At 37.7% G+C, this 19,233-nt stretch overlaps 1 protein-coding gene across 2 annotated transcripts in view; it reads right to left on the bottom strand.

The window, feature by feature from the left end:
- Positions 1-18,647, bottom strand: part of ERC1 (ELKS/RAB6-interacting/CAST family member 1) — a 310,978-nt gene extending 292,331 nt beyond the window's left edge. For both annotated transcript variants that reach the window (XM_009332891.1, XM_009332890.1), the window contains exon 1: positions 17,854-18,647. In XM_009332891.1, coding sequence (XP_009331166.1) covers positions 17,854-18,522 — 669 coding nt within the window. In that variant the 5' untranslated portion in view covers positions 18,523-18,647. The remainder of the gene's footprint in view (positions 1-17,853) is intronic.
- Positions 18,648-19,233: the final 586 nt, after the last annotated feature.

Raw genomic sequence — 19,233 nt, forward strand, 5'->3', positions numbered from 1 at the left:
GTGGGAGACAAAACAAACCAAAATGATCTATGTCATGAACCTAGGATTTGGAAAGGTAACATTTATACTTTTATAAATAACCTTGGATTTGTGGGAATACCGTCAAACATAAACCTTGAAGTCAATCTGAATCTAATGCATCTGGACTACAACTCCTCCCTGGAAAGCCTGCATGCTTGATGAAGAAAATGAACATAGTGCTAGCAACAGCACAATAGCAATTGCCATACCTGACACTCTCATTTTACTTTTAACAGACAACATGAGTACCAACGTCATTGACTGTCAGGCCAGAAGAGAACAGTCTAGTCACTGACATGCAGAGTCTCCGTAGCAACCTTGTAAGCCTGGGCAGCTGATACTCTCTCAGCACTGTTATGTCCAGCAAGAACACTCAGTAATACTGGAAACAAAAGCAGACACGTTCCAGTCTCAGCGCTGCCAATGTACTCAATATAGTTTTGGGGTGCAATGTTTTGGTTGGCTGAAAGTCCATTCAATACTACTATATTTTATGCAGTGTTTTTCCAGCTAAACTTACCTGGGAAGCTCAGTCACTATGGAAGAACAAAAGACCTCGGGTTACCATCAAGGCTTAGACAACTGGAAAACTTAGGTCACATTAACAATGGCCCCGGAGACAGAGAACAATACCTTCCTTCACTAAAGATTTTCTAAGCTTTTTTCTCTCTATCACCTCATGCAGGTGAACCTATAGATGTCAAAGCACTGCTAGATGGGAGATTTACACTTCTTGATCAGTCCCAACTTAGCTTTAATCAGAAATTAAAAGCAAAGATCTCTTTCCAAAATAATCACAATTGTTGCACCCGTTTAGAAAGAGACTTGCAGAAAATGCATTTACTCTTTACCTAAGTATCCTGGTGACTTTTAGTATGCTTACGGGAATACATAACAAGATGCCAGGCTTTGAAAACTCCCCAATATAGTGTGCCTTCAATTATACATAACTTGGCAGTGATACACACTGTACACATATAGCACCCCTTCCACACCCTTCTGAAGCAAGATGACTACAGAAAGTCATGTTCATTTATGACTTAGGGTAGAAACCTAAGCACACATAATACACTATGCCAGTCAGTGTTTCAAAACAGAATTATGATAGAATAATTCATGTCGGAGGGGACAGCAGGAGGTCATCTAGTTTAACCTCCTATTCAAGGCACAGTCAGCTATGACATTAAACTAACTTGCTCAGGACTTTATCCAGTCAGATCTTGAAAACCTCCAAGGTTTTTCCTAAATTCCATGAGAACCTCTCATTTATATTTATGCCCACTGTCTCTCATCCTCCCACCATGCAGCATGTAAAGAGCCTGGTTCCATCTTCTCAATAACCTTCTCATAGTACAGGAAGGCTGGTATTACATCCCCCCAAAGCCTCCTCTCCTCCAAGCTAAACAAGGCCCATTCCCTCAGCCTCTTCTTACACGGCCTGTGCTTCAGCTCACTAACCACTTTGGTACTTCTCCAAGGAACTCGCTTGTTTATAGATGTCTTTTTTGTAGTGGGCAGCCCAAAGCTGGATACAGTATTCTACATGTGGTTTAACAAGTGCCAAGCTGAAGGAGATAATCACTTCACAATAAACTTCTCCACTGCCAGGGCGCACCCCTGGCTCATGTTCAGTTTGCTGTCCATCAGGCCCCCCAAATCCTTTTCTGCAGAGCTGCTCCTTAACCAACCAGGCCCCAGACTCTACCTTTCTAAGGTGCTCTTTCTTCCCATTCATCCTTGTTGAATCTCATAAGCCTTCTGTCTGCTCATTCCTGCAGACCAGGTCCCTCTGAATGGCAGCTTTGCCCTTGAGCCTATGAGCTGGTCCCACTAGTTTGGTGTCACCTCCATCCAGGTCATTGATAAACATGTCAAACAGGACTCAGCTTGTTACAAGCAATTGGGTAGCGATTAATCCATTAATAACTAGACTCTAAGCCTGATCATGCAATTAGCTTTTTACCCATCTGGCTGCCCAACCACTTAAGAGCATAGCATTCTAACTAGAATGACAAGAATATTGTGGGAGACAGCGATGAAAGCCTTGCTAACGGGAGACAGCGATGAAAGCCTTGCTAAAGACAAAATAAATGCTATCCACTGCTCTTTCCTCATCCACAAATCCAGACATTTTATCACAGAAGGCAATGAGGTCAGGCATGATTTATCCTTGATGAATCCAGGATGACTGTTCCCAATCACCATCTTGTCATTGACATGCACAGAAATGTGTTCCAAAAGGACTCACCCCACAATATTTCTGGGGACTGAAGCAAGGCGCACCAGCCTGTAATCCCATGGCTCGTCCTTTGGCCTGTTTTGAAGTTTGTGTAACATTTGCCTTTCCACAGTTGTTTGAGACCTCTCCCCAATTTCTGTTGTCTTTTAAAGATGATAGAAATAAGCTTTCCAGTGGCATCAGACAGCAATCTCAGCACCCTCAGATTCATCCTGTGGCCTTGTATGGATCGAGTTCTTTCAAGTAATGCCTGACTCAACCCTCATTCAATTCACCACTGGTAGTTCTTCTCCTTGAACGCTGCCTCTGATGACAGAGGCCTGGGAGATCTTCTCGAGTACCTAAGCAAATCGGCATAGCACAGAAAGATGCAACATTTTGTTCAGATGTGTTATCTCTCTATTTGCATACTGTGGGAGAATGTAGGAAGCCAAGTGGGAAGGCTGAAGAAATTGAGTAATCTGTCTAGGGGATCAACACTCATCTACTTTTCACATTAAGAGTTCTTGAATAAATCCCTCAGGTCCACAAGCAGGAGCTGAGAAAAACCGCCTTTATTCCTTTCCTTAACACTTGCCCGAGAATGGGAACCTTCAGAAACTGAGGCGTATTTTTAGTGAGTTTATAAAATTGAAAGAAAATTCAATCCTCATTTACCACTTCTGTCCAAACTCTGTTCTGGAAATAGACATTTTGAGCAGGAAATAAATGATTCATGAGTGTCAGCATAAGCAAGACTGATTTCATTCTAGAGTTCATTACAAAACATGTTTTACAATAATAAGTATCTTCACAGTTCTAAGTTTATATCTTTTAATCTTATTTCCCTCAGCACTGCTGTTCAAGGAATAAAGTCATGTGAAAATTAGCCTTTTTGTTAAGTCACTCTAACCAGAACAGTTCCCTAACACTCAGTTCACCCGAAGAATTCACTCAACTCGCTAAAACTAGTATCAGCAAAAGGGGACAACAATGACAAGTTATTTAAGTTTGATAGTGGAAATACAGCATTTTTAAAGCAAATTCCATCCAAGAACTACATTAAAAATACGTGCAAAGTTCAGGACTTCCTAATATTTGGGTGGAATTATACTGAATTGATTCTGCTTTATTCTCCATATGCTGAATATGTGCTCACATTATTACAATACCAACTGTGCCTCGTTCGGTGCAGAGACTGAAGGGTACTAAACAGATGTGGAAAAAACCCATAGTGATAGTAATTACTGACACTGCCCAACGGATCTGGAATTTTATTACAGAAATTAAAGACGCATCAAGAATGAGCAGAAAACTGAGATTAGTGGAAAAATACAGCTAAGACAACAGAGAGTTTGTGTCGGGTGTTGTCAGATTGGTTAAACATTTCCATACAATTTATGATATCCACAGTATTCTGTTGTTGACCTGACTGTTGGCCATTCAGAAGATGCATAAATCATGTGCAACTATGAAGTCAACATAAACTGTGCTTTGAACATGAGGCATGTTCATGGAGTTCTTATAACTGCATGAAAAACAGGGCCCTACTTGCTTCCATGTTAGCCATTTAAATGAGTAGCTTGGATACATGTGTTATGCCTTAGGGCATAACTTGTTGCACAAAACTCAACTGGCGCAATTTAAATGATTCCAACATTGAAAGTGACATAAGAATAATTATGCTACTCATTTCCCAACAGCCAGCCCAATGCTGAAGGCAGAAAAGAAAGGAACTGTGCTTAAGGAAGAGGAAACTAGCCCAAAAGATCACAAATCAAGAGATAAAAGACTTTAAGAAGAAAAAACATCCATTTTAGCTACCAAGTTAAGCATTGTATATGAGGGTACTCTTAATAATTACCAATCATTTACTTCTAATAACATTATATCTCTAACGCTTTACACTTCATGTTTTACATAAGCTCCTATTCTCTTGATTTAATGACGTACTGTTTAATAGCACCTTTCAATGATGAAAAAACTGATGTGATAGACAAAAGTTCCGAAAACAACCGAGATGCTAATTCAGAATGTGTTAAAAAGATTAAAAGGGAAGAAGTTTCCTACTGAAAACTGAATCTGTTTATGGTATTAATAGCAGTTTTGTAACTTGATGAAGTACTAACACAGTATCGCTCATTACTTGTAATTCAGGTTTATGACGTACTGTACAAGGGATGCAAAGTATCAGTTATACCTGGCAGAACCTCAACCAGTTACTTGAGGACTAATAGAGACCATAAGCCACCAAATTCAAGTAGTCACGTTCTGCCTTTTTAATTACGAAATACTTTACTAGTTACTCTACTGTGTGCAAATCTGTTGCCCAATTCAGTCAAGAAAGTGACTTTCATAAATTAAATGTGGGCTTTTTACCAGGTCTCCAATTGCTCCAAAAATGTTAAGATTTATAAGAAACAGTTCATATGGTAAAAAGTTTTGCAAGTTAATCACCATTTCTATTTGCAATATATAAAAATATGAATAAAAAAGTAGAAAAAAATGATTTTCATAGCTTAAGAACAACAAAACAAGCCTAACCGAATGGAAGATTAAGGGCAGAAATATTGTCCATCCCATAAGAATTTTTAAAAAAAAATAAGACAAATATAGTCTATTCCCTCTTAAAATGAAAAAGCAGTGAAAATATAGTAATATTGAATTAAAATGACCCATTTTAATGGAAAAAAGTTACTTCTGCATTTTTGTAGTAAAGTCTGCTATTCATGAAGTTCTAATTGAGCAGAATTGAAGTCCAAAAAATTAAAGTGCTCAGCAGCAAAATCTCATCTCATTGTTTCAGTTATATATAAGCCTATATGGCATATTGACCCTTCTTGTTATTGGTGCACTACTAAAAATCAGTACCTTCACTCACAGATGGTTAACAAAATTAACTGACAGAGTTGCTTAATCACAGAGAAATACATGTCAACTGTGCAGGACAGCTGAATCTCAACACCCTTCAAGAGAAGGTGGCAATAATAAAAGATGTCTTGCTTCAAGCGTAACCTAAGTACACTACAGAGCTCTCATGAATACCTGTCTGAAGAGCTCACAGCACTTAATATACCCAATTAGTTTTTGAAGCAGGAGGTGATTTTGCGTTCTAATGGTTAGCACAGAGGACAAAAATTCTCCGATATCTCAAACTATGGCAACCACTAACTACATGATTTTGAATAATCACATTATCTCTAACCCAATTCACTGGTTTGGAAATATTTTACAATATGTATTCATTGATGGAAATAACACATACCTTCCTGAGTGCTGAAATGTTTAATTCATCAGTATTTAAACTCCCTCAGAGGCTCAAGCATTAGAAGCTGTACAAACATGACTACATCCCCAACAGCCTCTTATTTTGCAGCAGCAGCGCTGTTTGGAAGATCCTCAGATAGTTCCTCCTTGTCTTGTATTGGTTGGTTTCACAAAACAGTTCTGGTGTGTGTGAACTAGATAGAAATAAGAGGAAACTAAAACAGAAGCTCTGCTCCAGGCACACAACAAACACACCCCAGTCCCTAATGGAGAAATAAAGAAGTGAACTGAGTATCGCTCCTTCACATAGCGTAAAACCATATGTGCAGGGGAATGTTTGAATAAATCTAGTCAAGAGTTAAAAAGCCAAATTATATACAGCATATATGAAGGGGTCCCAGCATCAACTACTGTCTACCTATAATCAGGTCTTACTACACCAAATAACCCGCTAACAAGTTCAACCTGTGAAGTACAGATCTAGTTTTTCCAGATCAGTCTTCAAAGACCGTCTAGCATTCAGCAGTTCACAAAGAAACATTAACAACTGTATTAAGTATAAAAGAAAGTGAATTAATGATTTCTTCCACAAGTTCCCAGTCTTTCAGATTAAAGAAGTCTGACATGAAACACTATAAACAGTTAATTAACAAAAAAGTGACACTAAATATGAACGAACGTCAATTCTCACACAGTCAACAAAGAGGCAGACCTTAAACCTCTTAAAGGCATACAGATTTGAGCTGATTCAGCCAAATGGAAAGAAGGAGAGGAATCATTTCTGATTAAGTACACACTAAATTGATTCTGCTTTGAGAAAACACAGCATGCAGTTTTAGAAGGCTAGTCTTGAATGCATTCCCAGCCTTAGGAGAAAAAAAAAAAAAAAAGGACAAGGTTTTCCTGGAAAGAAATTATAACTTGGAGCTTTCCTTAAATGGCAAACATTGTATTTTTAATCTTATTTCTAGGAGGATGGAGGAGAGAGAACATAACAGCAGTACAACCATCAAATTTGTTCAATTGTTATATGTTAAGTGCAAAGTCCAATTTTAAAGTCAAATTATAAACATATTTAGTTAATTAAAACAAAAAAGCTCAAAAAAAGTAAGATCGGTTTTGTAAGAGTAATTAGAAGGCATATTATTTCCAACTAAAATGGCTTATAAAGGATTAATTGTGGAACTACTGGTAGGATCTCACTAGCATGTTACACAACTGCAAAAGCTGAGACCTCTGGTATTACAAATCATAACCTGAGCACACACAGTAGTACCCACACTTATTTCATCTGTTTGGTGACATATGTGCATGGAGCTTCTCACAAATCACGGCCAAAGCGTACTTATTAAAACTTCTCTTACTGTCAAAACCATCTGACAGTTCAAGCCAAAATGAATTCAGTGTTAATAAAAGTTTGGATGAACTTGTTTTATTACAAGGTCTTTTTGGGGATTCCTCCCCCAATAAACTACTGCAGATAATTCCATTCTTTGGAACCTCCCAGACACGGTGAAGTGATCAGAAGGTCCAAAGGCCCTCTGCAAAGAGGATCACAAAAGGGTCGAGTTTTTCATTTTTCTTCACCCGTAAAAAATGGTGTTGACTGCACATATATAGCACACTATTTACTTTCTCGTATGAAAGTATACCTATGCTTCCTTAGACAGGTCCCTCCTTTGAGTAACTAGGCTCACAGAACTATTAAAATGGTTACACATTAACAGACTCACAACCGTACAGCCAAACCTGACCCGTCAAATACTGGCTGAAGGAGAAAGCCTTAAAAACTGTCCTCCAAATCAAAGCTTCCATAGACAGAAAAATTTGATTTTACTCAACTGATCTACAGGCTGATAAAGACCGGGAAATTCCTCTACCCCAAAAAAATCCAAATCTATGGTTGTAGGCCTTTTACACAATTACTCTGCATACGCCGTTAATCTCCAGAAGCAACTACATCTGTTAATTTTAACACACACACACAAAAGGAAGATTTCAGAAAAGTAAACATATTTGTTATATAGTTGTTATACTAATGTAAAACACTCAAATATTGCCATACTTGGTCAGATCAAAGAATTATATAGACTTTTACCTCTGCCCTCTCCCAAAGTTCTTCTCTCCTTCCTCACTGGGATTACTGAGCAGCATAATCGGAAAAACACTGAAATTTTGGTGTTTTAACTATGCTCTACCTAGTAAACACAATACTGTCATTTGTACTCCTAAACTGAACAGAGATGAATACTGAATCATTGAACAATTTGATTCTCCACGTTTATCCAGTCGAGGGAAATAAGGCAGTTACTTCCCAAGTCTCCAGTGCAGGGCACAGCATCTCCTAACAACCTAATTAAAAGCCTTTACTATGCTTGTTCTTTCTGCCCGTTTCTTTTTTCTAGGATTATTCTGGGATTTGTCATTTTACCTATTAGCACTAATCCTCAGCCTAAAGCTTTTGTCATCCTTTCCATGGATGTACTTCTCTCATCCAGCAAAGAAATACTGTAACCTCTTGCCATAGAAGCCAAAACCACTTTCAGGAACTCCATATGTGCACTTTTAGTTGATGCAAAAATCTAGACCAATAATTAAGTCTTACTGTGAACTGAGGAATCTCTTCTGGATCAGATAAACAACTATGTCCCATAAGACTTCCATGAAACAAACCCTAACCTAAAAAGAGATAGAAGCAAATCTTATCCTATGCGCTCCATCGCTCTTCTTAAATCTACAATACAACTAAGACCACCTTTTTCTTACGTGGAAGAGAAAAATCTCACAGTTGCTTTCCATTTGTGTGCATGAGATGCACCTTCCAGTTCCTGAAAAGCAGAAAAAGTAATTTCGTTTTGTAGCACATTGGCAAGAAAGTGTTCAGCATAGACACAATATAGAAACCTTCAATCATAACATCTAGCTCCACTGAAAGGATCTAGCCTAGGTTGCAGAAGCGTCACCACTCTTAAAGACAATGTCTTTCTCATCAATCTACTGCTTCTTTAGATCAGATCCAAGGTAAGAATTGGAGGATTATATATGGAGGATTAGCATCTTCTACAGTAAAGCTTTACTTTCCAAGCAGGTTGGTGTTTCTTAGCTGTGTTGCTTTTGACATTTATAACATTTCTAGTAAGAGCTTAAGAGCTTTGGTATGATGCCCTGAATCCTTTAGCAAATCAAATGTTTAGTATTAAATGCTTCCATCTCTCAAAAGAGATATAGCCATAAGAATAAGTCTCATGGAGGCCTACAGCTGTGAGATCAGATGCTGGAATAGGCTGTGTGGGTATCTTGCCTCTCTAATGAGGAGAGCTCTAGTTATCTCAAGTTACTTCTGTTGCTTCACAGTTTGTTTCTGTTCATCTGAGAACTGATATCCACTTAGAATGTGGGAAGTCTAATCAATTATGCCAATAGTTAAAAAAAAAAAAAAAAAGCTTTCTTTTCTCACAGCAAGACAGGAGGTCTCCTATAGGACAAACCACTATCTTCAGTGTCAGGACTTCTTCCTGGACCAAAATAACTCAAGTCTACCAATAGGTTAAGCCTGAGATAAGCATTCTTGCACTTACAGGTCCTCAAAGACAACATGCTACAACACAAACATATGTTCAGAAAGCTTTTCCCTCCCCTCAGTCAAAAATAAGTATTTGTCATCTGGGACATGATTCCACTAAAAACCAGACTATTACTCAGACAATTTCATTACTCCCGTAAGGGAAAAAAGTATGTAAGCCTCATCACACTGCATTAAAAAAGGTAGGATTTGCATATATATATAATATTTTTTTTTTAATGCCAGGAGCAATCAACTACTATGGAAGAACCAGATCCTGTACAAAGCACCCGAAGAAAAAAGATTTTCAACTTTGAATGGTGGTAGTTCATGTGCTGACTTGTTTTAATCTCAGAAACAAGCGACAAAAAGGATCAAAAGAAATGCATGGCCCTGTATTCTTTTGCATCTACATCGACATATAATTAGAAGACCATCTGTTCTCAAAATTTAACAACCCCAGGTACCAGCTACCTTATCATCTGACAAGAAGGATCAAAAATCCATGAACTTAATGTCAAGCATACTTTCTCATGTAGAAGGCCTGCATCTGTAAAACATTTAGACTGCAAGAGTATTTAGTGAAATGCCTACTCCTTGATAGTGCTGCTCATAAGAACATGATGATGATGTAGTATGTATTGGCCAGGAAAAAATGCAACCACACTTAGCTTTGGTACAGATACCAGTGAGGCTTAGTTAATTTCGGACTACCATTTACTACTTGCTTGTTTTTCCAAACCTAGGCTGTCTCCCTGTTTCTCTCCACAGCCCACTGGGGCAGGAATGTGAAAGGGGAGGAAAAGAAGGGAAATAACAGGAAAGGGTACCACTGAGAAACAGAAATGCACAGCAACACACTACAGAACCTGATAACAATGCAGATATCATACTGCAACAGGCGTTAACAAAGCACCTTTTAAAAAAGTAGAATTTATTCTCTACCTCTCTGCTATATTTGCAGAGCATTGAAAAAGATCGTTTTATTGGACAGCTGATTTCCATCCCTTTCTCCATTCCTCAATAAAAAGTGTATTTTCACTATGTTATGCATGAGATTAGAAAAGCCATCACCCCTATGACCTGGTCTCATTTTGGGTGCTTGCAATGAACTGCTCGAGATCATTAGGTAACTATATACTGCCTTTAAGTTCCTTTTGATGTTGTGGAGTCAAATTCTGGAGGAATCTAACTACCTCCAAACAGTTGCTCACCCTTGTTGGCTTATAGTATTTATTTTCCAGAATAGTGACAACAATCATTAGATATTAAAAGCAATCCATACAGGCACAGCAGGCAGCATAGAGCAACAAGGACTAAATCATTTTTCTCTCTGTTTCAAGGGGATCCTGGACCGGCAGCCCCTACCCAGAGAAGAGCAAAAGCTGCCCGCCGCACACACACTTGAGTCATTTAAATACAATAGGAAAAATTAGTAGTACATAAATTTAAAAAAAATTAAAAGCTTGTATATAGATGAATAAACACTTTAAATGCAACAGCCATCAAAATCTTAGGTTTACTGATGATAGTACATTACTTAGCATTCCAGTTTACAAATTAAGTTGCTAAAATTAAACTGAAGAAGCCAGTCACATGGTATTTATTCCTGTAACTGTTATACATAAGTTTAACTCCTCTGATTTCTAATGCAATGATCACTAGAAGCACTCTCAATAGTGTTCTATGCCAGTATTTTGTCATCTGATTATGCTCATCTCAATGAGCACACATGCAATAAAATGACAGTTTTATGCTTTGGGGGTTTTGGGGTTTGGTTTGTTTGTTTTTGTTGGTTTTTTGTGTGTGGTTGGTTTTTTGTTGTTTGTTGGTTTTGGATATATTTTTTTTTAATTTAAAAATAATCCAGTCTCTTCCTAGGGTGAATCCATAAGAAGACTTTCTTAATGGAGGTCAACTGACAAAAATTCAAGTTATCATGAGATCTCTTCAAATACTGACCTAGATGTTGATAATTAATCCTTCCATGGATTCTTTCTTTTCTTTATGGTTTAAACATAAACACTGACTCTGCAATTGTAAAACACGATGTATATTGGTACGCCCCAAATTCTCCCAATCAGTACAAAAGTTTTTGGTGTTTAGTTCAAGGTTATAAATAGAAAAAAAAAAAACAGTATCGTTCCCTTAGGATAAATAAAGAAAAACAGACTATTTAACATTCTTTGGAAGCAAAAGTGACTGTAAAAAACACAATACAACAACAGCGCATGACTGAGTTACAAAGCATTTCAACAGTAAAAAGAACAATCACTGAATCACCAGAAAACCCCTTGATTTACTATGATCTCTAAGTTAGAATGGAGCTTTACAAAAACTGATCATTGCCACCTGCCTCTCAAGGCTGCTAACATAACCAAAAAAACTACTTCTGCTTCACAGTCCAAGGTACTGCTACTGCAAGCAGTAAGCAAATCATTTAGATATAACAACTGGTATCAACACAGAAGGAAACTAACTACACTTTGTCCTTGTATTTTTTTCCATTACAAAAGGTGACTCTGGTCTTTCCAAGACGACCCAATAAAAATCTCCAACTGCTATGTAAAAATATACTTATGTAGACCTTGTGGGTTATGAAATTACGTTTTGCTGACTTTCTTTTCAAGGTCTAGTAATTGTTATCTTCAGAGGAAAAAAATGAAGATACAATTATGATCCCCTACATTTAGCAGGGGGCATCGATTATGTCAAATATTATACAGAGAAACTACAAAGCATTATCCATGCAGGCGGGCGGGGGGGAGTGTAATCCCAAATAGCTATGCTTACCTGCTGACAAGCTGTTGTAATCTGATTTCTGTCAAGGAGCCCAAATCATCACAAATCACTATTACCAAAAACACTGGTATTTTGTTGTGTTCACTAAACACAAGTGTATATACAAAATGAATTCAAAGGAGTTGTACACTGGAATATCTGGAACACTACCAAGTTTCTTCTCTTTTTCCCCTCCTGGCAGCTGAGGCTACAGTGGCATTTCACAATGTTTCTTTCTTCAGTTACTAATTCAGAGAGCTGGCATGATTGCTCTTGCTAACTTATGCAATACAGTAATCACTTTCAGAGTACAGAAATGTCTCCTCTAAACTCTTTTGGTCTCTAGCTCTTATCTCAGAATATACATATACATATATTTATCCTAAATACAAAAAATTTCTCTGTCTTACTAACGTCTTAAGTGTTATACAGACTGTTAACAGGATCTTAGATACCTACTTTGCTGAACAAAAATTATTCTTTCCAACTAACAGTTTAGTCATGGCAGGCCACTCTGCTATATCAACTTCAAGTCTATGGGGCTTTCTAATATCACCAAACTAGAAAGAGTTAAAAAAAGCTCTATTTCAGTTTTTGGCCTTGGAGGCATACATGAAGACTGGCGTGCATATTATTAGTACAAGTTCAATCCTTGTTCCATGGACTGGCAGTTCCATCAAAAGTACTCCTTTCCCTTCTACTTGAATCAATAACACATAGAGTAAGAAAGACATGTGAGAATACTAGATCTGGTATTAGAAAGCTATAGTATCAGTACAAGACCTCTGCTAAAATGAACTATAATGTAGGAATACCTCTGTGTTATTGCTATCATCTATCATTGTTCAATTGTTCACTGAGTGAATACTGAAAGTTTGATCTGTTCCAAACCGAAGCCTTTACGCAGTTTCAAGCTACCTAGTTCATACTTTAGAAATTAAGAACACTTAAGAGAAAAAGTTAGTAACTCAAACACCAGAATTATGATAATGCCAAAAGAGACAATGGCTTCTAGAGAAACACAGTAACACAGACAAGATTTTTCAGGAATATACATACTGAATGGTGGAATAATACACTGCAACCCTAGTTAGGAGTGTGATGTCTGAACAGTCTCAATACATAGCGGGCAAAGAATTATAATAGAAAGAGTCTGCTATGAGGGGGACCAGAATTTAAAGTAATCCCTTCCATAGCTTAATAGCAAAAAGCCCAGTTAAACTATTAAGTTCAACAGTACCACTGACATCACCCACTTTATTACAAGCTGCTTTTAAGTTGGTAGTATTCCCCCTTGTACATTTAATGGATCAAATAGGGAACAGCCGTTCAGCCTACGCTACAGTTCAAAGCAACTCAGGGTATTAGATTCTACCTCAATAGGAAACATGGGAGAAAAGGAGCATTGGGGAACCTAGATAAGCACAAAATGTCTAATTTTATTTCCTTATAGAATTGCAAAAAGACAGAACACAGAAGGCCCGTCTCTTGGGCGATTACATGACAATTTCTGAAGTCACTACAAAGTGCTGCAACTTGATAAATGCCTCAGATATCAAGCACTCTTGAGAAGATAGTTTTGAGTTACTCTAAAAGAAAATTAAGTTATAATTTCATGCTGCAACTGGGGAAAGACAGAGGGAACCTTAAAGCTGGCAGCATTCTAGAGAGCCGGCAGACATCTGCCATTGAAAGAATTATTTAAGTGTAATGCTGTGGGATACAGATAATGCCTTTAAGCAATGACTATGGAACCGTATATTGCACAATTAAACATCCATAATGGGAGAAAGTCTAGCTTTCTGTCAACTATTAACCAACTCAGGAATGGTACTAGTATTAGAATGACACAGTACTAAGACAAATCAAAACAATTTTTTTAATATAATTAAAAAAACCCCAAAAAATAAATCAATGGAGAAGTGAGAATTAATCTGATTTTCAGAGGAAGAATATACTCATTAGAAGCTCAGTCAGTCTCACAACAGCAGCACCCAACGCATTTAAGAGGCTAACACATGGACAACTTAATTTTAAAAAGATGCTCATTCCACTATGAAATGGAGAGTATTTCTGACTGTGAGGATGCAATTACGGAAGTCTGGAGAAGAATGCTGATGAAATGCTGGAGTACACCCATCACACTTCTCCATCACAGTAAAGCAGAAGGTTCTTCAAGTGCTTACCCCCAGCAAGGTGAAATTCCTTTCAGAAATATTTTCTTGGTTAAACTCTCTCACTCAGACATACAGGGCCTCTAACCACAAAAAGAGCACAGAAATACCTCAAAGTAAAAAGATGTTTTCAGCAGTACCACACTGTCGCAGCTGAAACATCTATCAGATCTTAAATGTAGATCAGTCAAATGTGGGAAATTTCAATGCAGGGCGTTAAGACATCAAATTTGCATTGCACTACTTATTTTAAGGGACATTCACCTTATTGTAAGCAAATTCCAGCTGAGAGGAATTCCTTTGTTCTTGAGTTCCACATAGTCCACCATGGTCCAGTTTTTAGGGAAATTATTTCTATCTAAGTGCAAAAAATATTCACTGTCTTTCCTTCGCTCTTCTGGCTTCTAATGAAGAGGTTTCCAGGGAAACTTTAAACTGCGCACACTAAAAAAAAAATTATTTTTCAATACAGAAAAATACAGTTCCTACTAAAGCATGCTGAGGAAAGTGATACCATGCCAAAAACAAGCTCCTGTTTATTGGCTCCATCAGTTCCTCCTTGGATATGCATGCGTTTGTTAACCTTTGAGTAATCATTTGCACTCTCCTTTTGGCTTCTTTGCAAAGTATAGTTGGTTAACTAATCCACATAGCACTGAAAACTATTGTATCTTTCCAAGAACCTATGTTAACTACAGGAATACTTTCCATGTTTAGTTCTGAGCTCTTCAAAATGAGATGACAATGACATTCCCCATTTATGAAAAGAAAGGGGTTTCTGGCTCCTCAGGATCAGTAACAAAGGATGAAAACAAAGTTCAGCATATGCTACACTCCACAGCTGTAGTATTTGCTCAGAGTAGCTGATGAATACAGCTGTGCTACACCACAACTGGTGAAAACACCACAACTGAACAAGACTAAAGCACTCTCAACCCAAGTGAGAGCTATATAGATGCATGCGCACGATATTCTTGGTATTATATCCAAGATATCCCTGCTACCTATTGCCCTGAGAAGACAACCAAACAAAAGGAGATGTGACTGCCTCAGGAGAGGTAGCATGCTCTTTAATCTCTCTGCTCATTCTCTGATCTTTATTGAATCCAGAAAATTTCTTGGAAATCAGTAAGCAATACATCAAGATTTATTTGCACGTTCCCAAGAAATGGGAAAGAAAACCCAAAGACACCAGAGCATTTTTCACAGGAGGCTGAGGTAGCAATCAACCAGAGCTCACATTTTCATGTATTTTTAACAACTTCCAAAACCAAGAGGCAATTCAATCATTCAAAGTTGAGGTGACAAGAACAGCAGTAAAAAATACGATCAGGAACAATCAAGTGTGCATAGAGGAATAAAGAGCCAAGATCACAGCAAAGAGATTGAGATGACTATCAGATAATGGCATGAGTCGGCCAGCATGTTGGCTCCATGAGTTGAGTCAATTTTTAACAATGCATTTAGCCTTAGCTAAACTTAATATAAAGCGCAAGTTCTGCCCACGCGAGAAGTCTTTATTAAAAGTGATGTGCTGAAATACTCGTATTGAGGTCTAAAACACTGGTTCCTGCAATTATACTGGAAGACATTTTATGGAGAGGCTGAAGGGGTAATGAAGAGATTTTTCTGGTCCCCTAACAGATCAGAGAAATCCCTTGTTCAGTGTCTAAACAGAGAAGTCTGTTTAATTACAGTAAATCCTATTAAACTGATCTTCCTTATAAAGGGCTGAAGTGACCAACTCCAAAAGGCTATAGAAGACATAATGAATTCAGAGTTTAATTAGGACACGCTGTTAGCTAACTATAATCTATTAATTAGCATTCTTAGTTTTTACAGCTCATTGCAATAATACCCTTTTACTTTTAAATTGCACCCTTTTTTTTTGGACCAAAGTTATACAATTCTACCAGTGTGGTAATAATTATAGTGATTGCCTAGAGAACAGTGGTTTGGAACTATCCGTAAATGTTTAATTAGGGGATAAAGGAAAGACAAGGAAAAAAAAACCTCAGATAGAGGAATCGCTGTTCTCCAATCTACACATATTTAGTAACTGCTTAAACCATTCTAAAACATACATCCATTGCATTTTTCTTGCAAGATTTCCACAGCATCCTCAAATGACAAAAGTGATTTCAGAAGAAATGTTATTACATTCCAAGACATTCTCTTCAGTATGAAAACAGAACTTAAAAATGAAAAGAATTTGGGAATTAAAATACCTACCTGCAGCTGAAATACAAAGAGCATCATAAAGTTGAGTGAATGGTATTCCATGTACTCATTATACTGGTACTGTATCACTATAACTAAAATTTTCACTGGATGACTCCTTCTAAGGAAATCCTACTTTTGTAATAAAAATTATTTAACTTTAGGTTTTCTTCACTCCAAGGAGACATATGAAAATGAAATGTCACACACATTAACAAATCCCATGTTGTGATACTTACCATTCAGTAAGAATACAGCTATAAAACTACATGACAAGTTCATTAAATTATTTCACACTAACTCAGGAAAAGCAACTTACTTTCTTCAACTCAGTTCTTTAAAAAGTGAAAAGAAAATCTCAGACAGCTTCAGCGTAGCTGACTGTCACTAACCAAAAGGAATCTACTATTTAGGACAGGTCACCTGAAAGTAGAGTATAGCATGTCAAGTACTACCAGCACTATTTTTTTCCTCCAACAGTTTAGTTCCCCTCTCCCCTCCACCTTCTAAAGCAAATCTTAAAAAAAGCGCTGCCTAAAATAGCAAGTATACCTTAAGAGCTTCAAGAACATGATCATGCTTCAATTATGGAAACTATTTCATTAAACTTTCTTGGATATTTAAAAAACTCAATAGGAAAAGTAATTTTGTCATGGTGAAAGCTGACTTAGATTTCAGGAAGTTGGACGCTGGGCCTGTTTTCCATAAGAGTAGTGAGGTTTCTTACTGGAGAGTCCAGAGAGATGCCTAACTCGCATTTGGCTAGAAACAACTAAACAGGAGGACACTTAACTCAAAGACAAGTAGTTACTTCAGGATTAAGCTAGCAAGAAGGTCTAGGTGGGAAAATGTAAAAAAAGAACTTTTAATAAGTAGAGCTGACTACAAAGAGACCTCAATTTTAATCAACCTCTCAGTTTTATTCTAATTTAGGGATACTTTTAAGAGGGACAGAAGAACTAGACGCCCAAGATTCTCTGTTCTTCTGCCTATTGTCTAACCAGCCAGACCACTACAAACAAACTGTAGGGTGCTTTATGATAGCTGCATAACAAGATATGCACAGCTTGTGACAAAAGAATAGATCAGCAGGTAAACAGTGTAGTTAAATGTAGCCAGCAGCACAATTTATATCTGTTTGTGAAAACTGCAGATCTGGAGGTTTTAACTGGAGCTCTAAAATAAGACCCGTGTAACATGAACTTTGTTTTACTGGCAATCTGTCAACATTCAGCAACAGTTCAGTTGTATTTGGGGTCAGCAGTTAGTACATTCTGCATCTCAGAGAATGCTTCAAGAGGTAAGCGCTACAGAAATATTAATTATGAACTGGGTAAAATATTTCCAAAAGGACACTGAGTGGTTAGCACCAGTCCCAGGAAAAAAAAAACAAATGACACGCAAGAAGAAATGAACACTCAAGAGGTGGCTTACAGGTCTGACAAGAAACATTTAAAGAGAAGCTTGCAAGTTGGAAACACATCTTATTCATATCAATTACCTGGGAAAAGCACCAATATAATTTAGCTGCTTAAATGTGACATGCAAGTTTAATAAACTCATTTAATCGTGCTACTGCACTAACACAACAGTGACATTAGATGACAAACCTGGTTTTCTTCTTGCAAAACTCTATATTGTTCCTTCCAAATGGTGATTTTCGAAGCTTCATCTTTCCTCAGAGCTCTCTCCTTTTTTAGCTCAGGACTCCAGAAGGTCTTGATACTGTTCATGGAAGAACTCAGCTTGCTTTCTTTCACCTCCACATCCTTGCGAAGCAGATCATTTTCCCTTAATACTTCTTTGAGTTGTGTCTGCAGATCCATTATTGTGTTATCCCTGGCCTGGCGCAGTGAGTGAGGCACAGTGGATGCCATACTCACTGGAGGGAGATGGTGCTCTCCAAATGCAATAGTATCACTGGCAACTCCACTACTGGCAATGTTAGGGCTGCTACCCATTGCAGTCATCCTAACACCGTAAGGCAGCCGCCCCCCAGATCGGCCCAAAGTCATGGTGCTTTTTGGGGTGTCTGCACCCACGTTCTCATGGTCACTTAGATACATAGGGCCAGACGTAGCATAGGCGGCATTTAAGGACTGAATATTTTCCATAGAAAGGGTTTTTCCACTGCCACCCCCAGTACTACTCCCAGAACTGCCTCCTGTGCTGTTGGTTCGACGATGGCCCAAGCGTGGTGACCGTGGCAGCCTTGGTGAACGCCCTGGACTCTGGTTGCTTGGCTCCACCTTACCAACTGACCGAGCACTTCCATACATGATTAAGCTGGTGGTGTGAGGCAATTAGATAGGCATAAATCAGGAATGAGAGAAATCCTGTTAAGTTCTTCAATGGCTTTAAGTCAGCTTAAGGCCAATCACAACTTATAACGGACCCAGTTGTCCATCTTTGAAGTCACGTGCTCACAATGTTCAGGACCATATCTGTATCAATAAAAATAACATATTAAAAACTGTATCAATAAAAATAGCATATTAAATACCTAGTTTATCACAAAATATTTTGTCCCACATTAAAGTGTATCCTACTACCTTTACACTTCTCCAGCATCTTTTCAATTCCCACTCACAAAAAAGCAATTTTTTATTTAAACCCTAATATTTAAACTCAAAAAGGAACTTCTGTTCTTGCTTCTCTGTTGTTATATTATCACAGTAAAGAGAGAGAGGAAAAAAAGAACCCATCAATTTTCAAGCCATAATTTTGTTGGTCATGATCTGAACTCTACAAAAGTAGTCTAACTTTTTTTTTTCCTATTTCTAACTGGCCCTAATTCTTTACCTGTTACCTTTCCGAGTAAGACAGATGATCAAAATTTAAAGCCCATTCAGTAGGTTTGGTTTTTTCCTTCAAGCACTGCTAGCTTCCATAGGACACAGTTTCTAAACCCTGTTGCTGTGAAAATAATCCTGCAAATGGGAAGTTAGGATGGACTGAAATGATTCTGATCATGATCTCGACTAGCAGGT

The sequence above is a fragment of the Pygoscelis adeliae genome, unplaced genomic scaffold (assembly GCF_000699105.1).
Source record: "Pygoscelis adeliae isolate BGI_AS28 unplaced genomic scaffold, ASM69910v1 Scaffold38, whole genome shotgun sequence".
Classification (NCBI taxonomy): domain Eukaryota; kingdom Metazoa; phylum Chordata; class Aves; order Sphenisciformes; family Spheniscidae; genus Pygoscelis; species Pygoscelis adeliae.